General features: G+C 40.1%; 1 protein-coding gene across 1 annotated transcript in view; it reads right to left on the bottom strand.

Annotated features, from left to right (window-relative positions):
- Positions 1-650: 650 nt before the first annotated feature.
- LOC133527956 (adhesive plaque matrix protein-like) overlaps positions 651-11,705 on the bottom strand; it is a 57,246-nt gene continuing 46,191 nt past the window's right edge. The window contains exons 2-4 of the mRNA XM_061865172.1: positions 6,206-6,288; positions 4,077-4,785; positions 651-3,938 (exon numbers count right to left, since the gene is read on the bottom strand). Of these exons, the coding sequence (XP_061721156.1) occupies positions 1,321-3,938; positions 4,077-4,785; positions 6,206-6,288 (3,410 nt within the window). The 3' untranslated portion in view covers positions 651-1,320. The remainder of the gene's footprint in view (positions 3,939-4,076; positions 4,786-6,205; positions 6,289-11,705) is intronic.

Below are 11,705 nucleotides of genomic sequence, written 5' to 3'. Positions count from 1 at the left end.
ACAAATTTTGACAAATAACTCAACTTCGGAATTACTTTGTATACTATATGACATCCGAGAAGGAATGAAAACGTCGATAATAGGGAATAGTGATATTTGTATTATAATGAAATTACTTTTAGAGTCAACCAAGATAAGTTGGCAGCGATTTTGATAGCCCAGACGGTGCAAAGGTCATAATTTCATAGAATTTTGACGTTTAAAATAACACGTGCCCCGTCTGGGTTATCAAAATCGCTGCCAACTTAGCTTGGTCTGACTCTAGTCATATTTATTATTAACTGTTACATTCAACTAAACTCGGATACGTCAATATATCACTTGATAAGAAATATAATTATGTCAACACTTATAAACTTACATGCTAACATGATGCATTGCCTAGTGGGTAGTGACCCTGCCTACGAAGCTGATGGTCCCGGGTTCAAATCCTGGTAAGGGCATGTATTTGTGTGATGAGCATGGATATTTGTTCCTGAGTCATGGGTGTTTTCTATGTATTTAAGTAGTATTTATAAATATTTATATATTATATATATCGTTGTCTAAGTATCCTCAACACAAGCCTTATTGAGCTTACTGTGGGACTTAGTCAATTTGTGTAATAATGTCCTATAATATTTATTTATTTATTTATTTATTTATAACATGAGCACCAACATTTACAAACAGTAAAATACATGGATTTTTGGGCACTTTTTAAGGAATTGGTCATTTTCAAGCACCATAATAAATCTGTATACACTTACAACTAGTCAACTACCTATCCGAGTTAGTAAAGACAATAAATAATAATGTTTTCAGCAAGCAAAAACATACTTTATCGTCTACACAATAAAGTTCAGCTACGCTAGACGTAGGAAGAGAACAGAGCGCTGCGTCTCCACTTTTATAACTATGCCGACTCTATATCGAGTGTTATAAAAGTCGATATAAGTCCCAAAATAAGGAGGCAGCTGAAGTAAATTTTTGCTTGATGAAATTGCACGTGGTTATAATATAACATAGAATCATTAATAAATGCAGCGCTATTTGTAAAAGTCTTAGCTTTGAAATAGTTTCACGAGTAAGCTTCTACAATGTTGCCATAAGGCCGTAGAACCACAAACCAGGAACAGAAAACCATATTTCATGACCGCGGCTTTCTAGATCGAAAAATAACCATCATCAAAATTAAATACATAAACAAGGACTTATGGCATTGCTTCTGTGAAACAGCAATCAAAAGCCTTTTACAATTAGACTGTCTTGTAAGAGTTAATCTCGCTTTGGCAGTGGAAAGGATTTGGTTTGTGAAATTATCTAAATATAATAGGAACGTTACGATTCCTTCTTTTGGTTCAACTGTGGGAAGAAAGCCTCGATGGGTAGGATAGGGTCATCCGTCGCTATGGTAAAGTAGCTGGGCACTCTTCTGCTGCTCTGGGATACTGTTTTGAACATGCCTGGAGTATTGTAGTCTTTGCTTGCCGCTAAGGTTAAATCAGACACTCGTTTTGAGTGCTCAAATAAATGCTCAATTGGATCGTGGTGTTTCTTATCAGCGATTTTCATGATAGCGCTTTCTGACCGCGTCCTCTCTGAAGTTATGTCTTCTTTGTGGTCTGTGGTAGTTTCTGTCACGCTGATGTCTTGTACTGATTCGCCGATTTCGGAATCTTTTATCTTCTTCCGGATTAGTCTTTTGTGAGTAACAGTGGTAGGTGTGGTGGGCTCTGTGGCTTCCTCAGTGGTTGGCCTCGGTCTTCGGGAGCCGTTGCGGATGCGAGATGAGATCTTCTGCGTCGTTCCCTCCGTAGGTTCTACTGTCGTCTGTCTCACTCTGCTAGACTGTCTGGCATGAGTCTGCTCTGTTTGCTCAGGGGCCTCAGTCGCGTCGCCAACCTTGTGTCTCGGGTCTTTAGGCACAAATTTCTTCCTCTCAGTAGCGGTATCATTTTCACTATTGTATCTGTTTTCGTTGTACGGTCTTCTTTGGGGAAATCTTACTTTCGGCGCATGTTGGGTATCCGCAGATTTTTCTGTGGTGCTTGTAGTAGAGCTGAGGCGATTTCTGTAGTCTTTCACGCTAAACCTAGGTCGGTTACGTTCATATTTATTCTTCAGTCTAGGTCTTAGTACTTTAGGGGGTGGGTCGGGTGTGGTTTCAACTCTGGGTGTAGTGGTGGTCGCGTCACCTGTCACTTCACTGCTGATAGATTGAGTAGTGGTTTCCCTATGACCTCTAATTGGTTCTAATTCTGCGTCTAATGGCTTAAGGTCTCTGTGAAACGAGAAATTCTTGTCAGGTCTGGTAGTTTTTAGAGTGTCGCTTAAACTGACTGCTATGTCGCTGGTGGGTGTGTCCTTTTCATCCTGCTTGTGCGTGTAGTCTGGCGTCTCGCTCTTTGTTTCAAACGGGCGTTGCGTTACTTTGAGTTGTGGTCGTGTCGCTATCTTCATTATTGGGGACTCATTGTTAGAATCGTAGTCCCGGTAAGATTGTGTTGTAGTCTCGTATCTTTCTGTGGTGGTTAATGGTCTACGGTGGCCGAGTTTCTTCTTTGCTATCGTTGGATATGTGGGTGCAATGGTGGGGAGAGCGCTTGTTATTAAATCGTCGTTCACGCCGGGAGTAGTGAGGTTGTACTGACTTTTATATTTAGACGGTCTGCGAGTGAAGGCCTGGTATTCGTCGCCGACGTCAGTTGTGGGTGCGGGTTCGGTTGAGGATTGGACGTATTTAGCAGTGCTAGATTCTTCCCTGTGGTGGATATTGGCTAGCGGGGGACGACGCCTTCGGTTCTTGATCCTTTTCCTTTGCTTTTCCTTCTCAGTTGGCGGAACTGTGCTTGGACGCTTGAAGTGCTTGTTCGGAGGAAGCGTAGGCAAAGGCTCAACTAGAAGATCGTTATTCTCATCGTTGCCTGTAGTGGTAGTGGTGGTAGTAGTCGTGACTGCTTGAGTACTCGTTTGCTTGAACGCCTCAGTCGGCTTCTTCGTTCGTCTCGGCGGGCTGGGGTCGTCATACGAAGGAGTGACTTTGTAGTAATAGTCTTTCAGCTTGTGCTTTCCTATAGGTTCAAAGTCGTCGCCTAGTGGCCTTTTGCTTTGAGATTCGACATTTCCGTCGTAATTCAAAGAGTTTTCGTAGCCTTTTTCGGCTTCTGTTACAATAGCGAACTCTTCGGGGATCGACGTCGTTTCAGGCTTAAAGGAGGAGTCATAATATTGTTGCTTTGTAACCGCTTCTTCGGTTACTTTCTGATTGTCGTAGTCAGGGCTCGCGGTCCACGGCGCTTTAGACGAATGTGTGTTAAGTTCGTCAGAGTAAGTTTCCGTCACTTCATATGTTGCTCGGAAAGGAACCGAATTAAGCGTTCCCTCTAAATGACTAGGCGGGTTTATATACTGCTGGGATACTTCCTGATTGCCGCCCGCGGCGAAGCTATCATGGATCTTGTGTTTCTTCTTCTCATAATTCGCATTAATCGTTTGCTGGTCGTAATAATTTTGCGCTTGAAAGTTCTGTTGCACCGGGTATTGGAAATCGTTGTAGTAGTTTGCCAAAGTGGTTGTTTGAACAGGGTTGTATGTTGTTACTTTGTTGTAGTCAGGACTGTATTGTTTTGAGAAGGGGTCTTGTGGGCTAGCTTTAAAGCCGCCTTTGTTGCCTAAGTTAGGGTCGATCTTTGGGGGAGTAGACACTTTGGGCGGCGGTGTCGGGACATTCTTGTTGTAGTCAGTGACGGCTGTCCCGAAGTGTATTTGGTTGACGGTAGACTGCAGCTTTGGCGTAGTTGTTGGGAAGTAATTCGGAGTCTGTTTGTAGTTAGGAGAGTAGCTGAATGAGTTGAAGATAGTCTGTCGCGTCGGCTGTTGAGGTATGAAAGTTGTCCTAGTCGGGAACCCTGGGGTCTGTCCTTTTACGGATTGCACGTTGAACGGGCTGAACGTACCTGCAATTTCAATTTTTTTTTTATATTATATGCCAAAACACATGTCAATTGATGAAAAGGTAAGGTAAATTCACAAGATCTGTGAGAAAGCATGTTAGGTCGTATTTTATCCTAGGGTTTATCCTGTTTAAGTCTTACCAAAAATTCGCGATGGAAAAGAGTTGTCCTGGAACGTGTAATGCGAATACGGGTTGACGGGTATTTTCTGACCAGGGAAGTTCTGGCCGAAGTTCTGCACGGGGAACGTCTGCTGCTGAGCAGTCTTCACCTGCTGGCTTAGAGCTTGCTGAGCAGCATCATTATCTGGCAGCTTATATACTTCAGGCTTATAGATCTCTGTTTCACTCGATTGGGGTTTCTTCTCTGGCTTTGAAAAGTCAGCAGGCTTTGGGTAGATATCGAAAGGCTTCCCAGTTTGATATTGGTATTGGACTGGTTGAACATGCTGCTGGATCGGCTGCTTAAATTTTTGTGGATATTTGGTAAAGACCGGTCTCGCAGCGTAGGGGTTATGTGGGTTTCTGATCAGCACGCTTTCGACCGGGAAGTTCTGGATATACTTGTAGTGGGTCAGGCCGTTGTTGTAGGGGTTGTGGTAGGAGTTGATGGGCTGGTTGAGAGGGGGTTGCGTGGGGACAGTTCGGAGGGTCGTGGGGCGGTAGGACTGGGCTATGGAGGTGAGTTTGGTGGCGTCGCGGGTGACGAGCGGGCGGGCGGAGGAGGCGAACTGGTCCGCGGGGAGCTTGTAGGTGGGCGGCGCGTGGAGCGGCGCCGTGCCGTACGCGCCGTACACCAGGCCGCCGGCGCCGACCACTGGCCGCCAGCCGCCTTTGGATAACGGGAGAGCCTGGAAAGATTAATTAAAGGTGAGACAACGGATATAGAACATGCTTCAGTGGGTAATAAAATCAAAAAGAAAAGAAAGAGGTTTGTGTTAATAAATTCTTGATCATCACTACAAATGGAAAGAAATCTCTCACAATTTGCCTACATCCATGGGCCATCTGACCGCCTAGCGTGACCTGCGTTCTCGCAGTCTCAGCACTCTTCAAGTATAATGTCGCGCACGACAGCTCAAGTCATGCTATGCGGTCTGGTCTGGTTGACAGTACATAAAAATAGTTTGTTATTAAGTAAACAATTCCACACGAATCTTACCCTGTGATTTATCTTCATTGCTATTTATGGGCGCGCAGAACGAAAGCGTGATCGCGCACGCATGGTAAATACCCGAAGGAAAATGGTCGTAACTCTGCACAAAACTTTAATGTAGCTACAACCTTTTACTTACGGATGGGAACGATTCTGAAGTCTCGTGCAATCGGAATCATTTGCAATAACGCAATACGATTTGTCACGGAGTGGCGGCGGCGTATCATATGTACTGCAGACTGCTGGGTTTTTATTTATGTATGTTGTATCTACCTGTCGGTCAGTTACCTATCCTATCTAGATCAGATCGTTCTTAATGATCGGCAATCTCGTTCCATTTTAATGGCACTACCTTACTTCTTTGTAGCCATTTTCAGTTCAAATGACACTTCTATGGCTATACTTAGAGCCTTATTCTTTTAACCTCAACAATGCTGTAAGGTAAATTAACAATAAACGTTTTGTAGACATGTTTAAACAAGCGCGGAGTAACTATGAGAACAATGTTCCAGCAATGACCATCGATTTTGGCTAAATAGCGTAGGGACAGGCCCTTAATTTGCGATATATAGTAATCTCATAGTAATACAAATAAATACATATAATACAATACAAATATTCTTTTCATTTCTCATGCTCTAAAAGTGGATAGGTTGTTGTTCTAAAAAGTGTATAGAAAATGATTCGTTTTTGCACTAGAGCATTTTACTTTCCCATTACGTTTTTTTTTTCGTTTATATTACGATAAGCAATTATATTTTGATATTAAATGGATTTGTTATACAATTTCCATTCTATCGCGATACTTTTACCTAAATTGTTAATTGAAAGTACCCTCAAGAAATACTATAAGTAAGTAAAAGTTGATACTTATTCATGTTTTTTAAATATAAATGTATTTAACTTTCCTCTTATTCGAAATGAACAGTAGAGTGTTTAACTCGGGTGAAAGAGAACATTTCAGCCTCGGAATATTGGCGCTCTCACTGCTCCAAAGCTCCAAACTGCCTCGTCAGAAATGAGTGCCTTTCATCTCAATACCAGAAAAATAATACAAAACAGAAACTTAAGTAGAGATAACCAGTAGATGGATTACGAGAGATTTATATACATACCGATTGTGTTGGCATGGATCGGCGGTGGTGGCCAGCCGAGCTTGGCGCCGCGAGCGCCAGCACCGCGGCCAGCCATAGCCCCCCTGAAACAAAACAAATTGTGTTCAAGGTGACGTAGGTCGAGAGAGCGGAGTTTATGAAAAATCCTAACACTGATTTAGATCAATACGGTTCTCAAAAATTTTATTAGCAATCTTGAGGATTTTTTCTAGTGAGTCATTGATTCGTATCCTGATTTTTTGACTTTCACTCGATAGAAAGAAATCATCTATCGGCTTTTGCCGATTCTGCATCGATAGGCGCGGATCTACCCTTCTTCTACTCTTCAAAATAAAATAATCCAAAAAAGCAAATATAGCTGTACAGATATTGATGATATTGATCTTATTTGAAAAAATCACTGCTCTAGGTTAAAAATCCAGGGAGGAATCAGTCGAGAGCGTTTGTATGTAAAAATCGCAACTAGGAATTCCTCTTAAGCCCGAATTTGTCAGGTGACTCATTCTAGAAACATTATTCACATTACCCTACTAAACTGATTATAATATTGCAGTGGCGTATTTCCTAAAATAATGGGGTCAATTACTATAATTTAAGCTCTTTAAAGGCCCAACCATTGAGTAGTTTACTACGAATGTGAAAACTATCATCAAATATTATTCTTTGGGCCTCTACAACAAACACAACTTGCCGTATCATTGTCCACTTTAAGCAATCAAGTCTACTTTCTATTTCTACGTATTTTTGTCAAATGATAGTTAATAAAGTCTCTAATGCGTTCGACGGGTCGACAAAAAGTCGCAAATGCGTCAAATTACATATCCGTAAGGAGGCTTTGTGGGAAAGCGATAGTGCAAGTAAAAGGTCGGTAATCAAGTTCGCTTTTATAGGTACCTGTTCATTTAATACAGGGAATACTATTTATGCAAGGTGCCACGAGAAACCAGAGAGATTTTAAACGCATTTCTGAAGCCAGAAGAAGGAAAAAATGTTATATGAGTTTAGGTTACGGTGACTGCTTAGCATCAGACGGGCCGTATGCTTGTTTGCCACCGTCATGGTATATAAAAAAGGTCAATTTCACAAAAAAATAAAAATAAAATCGATTTTTCGTATGTATTTGTACACAAAATGTAAAAGCTATTTGTAAAACTGTTACTCAAAAATAATTTGATCATTTTTTTTCTAAAACTATTTTTTGCAAAGTCTTACTTGTCTCTTTTTGACATCTATCAAAAAGGATATTTGGACTAGGTGTCATAGTGGTAGCATCGCTATCAAAAAGGCGATTTACACCAAGTAACAATAAAAAGATGTTTTTTTTTGCAAGGGGCTTGAACTCTGAAATTAGGCGGATTCCAAAAAAGTTTATAGGACATTTTATTGTTTAAATATGATCGGGAATATATTGTTAAAATCTCTCGCATTGCTCACGGCCGTGTATAGAAGTTAAGCGCTTTAGAAGTGCCGCGCCAATAAGTTTCAATAAAACCCTTAGTCAATATCCATTTTTCAATCTTAAGACAAAAGGAGATGACCGTTTTTCCATACAAACGTAGTCCCCATTTTCCTCTTTGAATATGAACATACTGGGTATCTATTGTGTTAGAACCATGGTCTAATATGTAGATAGATCTTTGTCAAAATGTAAAAAATAATTTACTCTATTACTCTTTATTGCACATCTCAATAAAAGAAAACAGCAACTCAAGTAGAGGTAGGTAAACAACAGGCGGTGCTATCGCTAAAAAGCGATCTCTTCCAGACCACCTTTAGGTAACGGAAATTAATCAATTTACACAATGTTAGTAGCTTAGTAGGTAAGTAGGTAGGGATGTGCCAAATACATACACGGTGTTTTTTTAAAGTCCGTTAATTTCAAGGATGCATTAAATCAAGAATCTTTCTCAAAGAAACCGGTATTCTAATTAACTCAATTATGGAGATAATCAATGATTTATTGTTATCTGATAAGGCCCCTACGAACGTGTACACTTGCTTTAGGGCCTGTTTACATTTAATTAGTGTTTAGTATGAGTTTATACATTTGCTACTAAACGCAAGTACTATCTCGGACGATCGATATTCGAAATGGCAGTTTCTATAAAATGATACCTATTAGAAACCTAAATATCATTTTTAGGGTTCCGTAGCTTAATGGCAAAAAACGGAACCCTTATAGATTCGTTATGTCCTTCTGTCTGTCCGTTTATTGAAGACCTATTCATAGATACCCCACACGTATGGGTTTGATGAAAAAAATATTTTTTTTTAAATTTTATGACGTATAAAAAAAACTAATTGCTAGATCTCGTTCAAACCAATTTTCGGTGGAAGTTTGCATGGTAATGTACATCATATATTTTTTTTAGGTTTATCATTCTCTTATTTTAGAAGTTACAGGGGGTGGGACAAATTTTACCACTTTGGAAGTGTCTCTCGCGTAAGCTATTCACTTTAGAAAAAAATGATATTAGAAACCTCAATATCATTTTTCAAGACCTATCCATAGATACCCCACACGTATGGGTTTGATGAAAAAAGATTTTTTGAGTTTCAGTTCTAAGTATGGAGAAACCCCAATTTTTTTTTTCTATTTCTGTGTGAAAATCTTAATGCGGTTCATAGAATACATCTACTTACCAAGTTTGAACAGTATAGCTCTTATAGTTTCGGAAAAAAGTGGCTGTGACATAATCGGACAGACAGACGGACATGACGAATCTATAAGGGTTCCGTTTTTTGCCATTTGGCTACGGAACCCTAAAAACACCGTATATTGAGCAGGGTAAAGGGTTAAGATTTATAAAGGGATCTCAGATACCATCATTGTTAATAAAAATCGTGATACCTATTACTGTTACAGATGTTACCTAACCTAGATCTCGATCACAACAAAGCTTTAGCCGAATTTCAGCTACCTAATTACAAAACTTTTCGTATCTTTCCACGTCTTCAACATATACGGTAAACCTTAGTTGGTGCAAATATCACCTACACCCATAACGGTGACCTTCGTAAAAACCAGTCTTCTATAACTATTCAACTTCCCGACGTTGTCACGGACAAAAATCACTTTCCGTCACATTACACCGATCGAACTTTCGTACGAAAGTAAATGACGTCAAATTAAGTGGCAGTCGGTTTGTGGACCGGAACGAGTGACCGAGCGACTCGTTCCCACGCCTTCAATCCGTTCATTCGTTCTTTTGATGTGATATACATACCATACGAGTATATTATTGAAGAAATGTATGTATACTGTGCGACCTTGAGAAAACTGAATTCCTGTCTAGTCCTAAATGTATGGAAGATCAAGGAAATTGCCCTTTTGACCTTGAAATATTGCGTTTATGTGTATAGTTGTCATACAACTTATTTTTCAATAAAATGTAAGGAATCGAATGGTACTATTTTTTTTCTATTTTTGAATGAAAAAAAAATAGTTTATTTTTATTTTTAGACTTAATCCAAATAAGTATATCTCGGACACAACGTAAAAATGTTCGTCATTTCGTGCGCCACCAGAGGGCCTCGCTAAATGTACCTTGCCCAGATAAAATTTTGGTCTTGCCCCGCCATTGGTCGCCAGGTCGCCACAATAAAATTTGTAACCAAATATGGGCCCTTCTCCCTCCCCTTGGTCATCGGCTATATCAACCACGACGCCCATGGTCGGATGTGGTGCATGGCGCCAGTCTGACGTCTTTAGTTATTTGACAGCTGATATCTCAAACAGTATAAAAGTAACGAGCGATGTCAAGGTCTGGCCACCACGCCCCACATTTAAATTTAGAAGACTAACTTCTGCCCGAGACTTTGTCTCTGTAGGATGATGATGATTAATAAACACTATCCTGTGTCCTTTCCCAAACCTCCAACTATATCCATACTAAATTTCATCTAAGGGTCACACTAGCGTCTTTTGAGCGTCAGCGTCTAGTCGGCGCTATGGGAAATGACGGCGCTGCGCAACGTGCCAATAGCTTACGCTCCGTAGCGATCGAAACGCAACTATCACTGTCGTACTAATATGGAAGAGCGACAGAGAAACACAAAGCGTTTCTTTCTCTTAGCGCTAGCGATTGTCACCTTGGCTAAGCCGGCATTTGCGCCAAAGTTGCGTCGAGCAGCAGCCAGCCATACAGTTGACTAGATGCCGACGCTTGGGAGACGCTAGTGTGGGGTGGCACTAAGTCTGTTCAGCGGTTCAAGTGTGAAGAGGTAGGTAACAGACAGACAAACAAAGTTACTTTCGCATTTATAATATTGTATGGATAATAGAAGCTTAAATATGCTACGCTATTTATGGAATGGGGTGTTAATTATCAGAATGGAAATTGGACAACAAATCCATTTTTCACGCCACTGTTCGGAAATGTGGTAATAGATGGTCTAAAACCAAGCTGGAAACTAAGCAATAGCTGTAGCACCTGAACCACCACTACTACAATGTTTCATTGTTGTCATCATCTGTCATTAGTGATCATTGTTATCATCATCTGTGCAATTTTTTTCCTTCTAAAATAAAATTAGGTTATTTATAGGACCAATTACTTGTTTAAAAAAAAGAAATGTCAAAACCATTCAGTTCACGCTTAAGTCGTTCTTACTTTTGTCGCTGTTTGTGTTTTTTTAGCAAAAACGCTTCTACATAAGTTAAGAGTCGGTTTGAAGCAAACGACAGAAAAACGCCTCTTAAAAGTGATAAAAAAGTAAAAAAGGCGGGATCGGAAAATGCTTACTGAATTGGATAGTGTGAATTGTGTTTGACAAAAAAAATACATGAAACACGTATCTACGTTATAAAAATGAGTTCTTGTAGTGAAGAAAATATAAATGTTCCTGGCAAAAATACATCGCTTTCTTGCAACAATTGTCCTCACGCCAATAATAAATATTAATTTCTATTAAAAGTACGCAAATGTGTTCTTATTTCCTCGCAGTAGTCGTGAAAAGCACTATGTAATGCCGCGGCCGGAAACGCTAAAGATGGACTCGTATTATTTGAATCCATCTTTGAGCGGTTTTCCGGCCTCTCCTACAATGTACTATAAAACCAAAATTTTTATTGCTTATCGTAAAAAAAGAGATAAACCTCCTTAGAAAGTACAGTGCTCTAGAGCAGAAACGTATCATTTTCTTCACAACAACAACTACCCATTTTCAGAGCATGAGAATTGAAAATATTGAATGCAATTTTAGTTACATTGCGGTATTTGGTCGATCAACCGAATTCATTGTACTCTGTAGTTAGCAATGTATCGAATATTGCATACAAGTTCTCGCGCCGTGTAAATAAAGTAGTAAGTAGTAATTAAAAGTCTTTAGAAACTCATTGATTCGTACCCAAGTCTTCTCCCAACTTTTTCCGATTAGCATGTTCTCGTGCTGCGAATGAGGTTGATTGCGAACGTAACGCAATTACACACGTTAGCCCTTTACGTAACGTTACGTTATGATAACGGGGGCACTATTGTTTTGCGAGTAGGGAGAATTT

This window comes from Cydia pomonella, chromosome 18 (assembly GCF_033807575.1).
Source record: "Cydia pomonella isolate Wapato2018A chromosome 18, ilCydPomo1, whole genome shotgun sequence".
Taxonomy (NCBI): domain Eukaryota; kingdom Metazoa; phylum Arthropoda; class Insecta; order Lepidoptera; family Tortricidae; genus Cydia; species Cydia pomonella.
The sequence above is the reverse complement of the archived record's forward strand: the minus strand, read 5'-3'. Positions and strand labels throughout refer to the sequence as shown.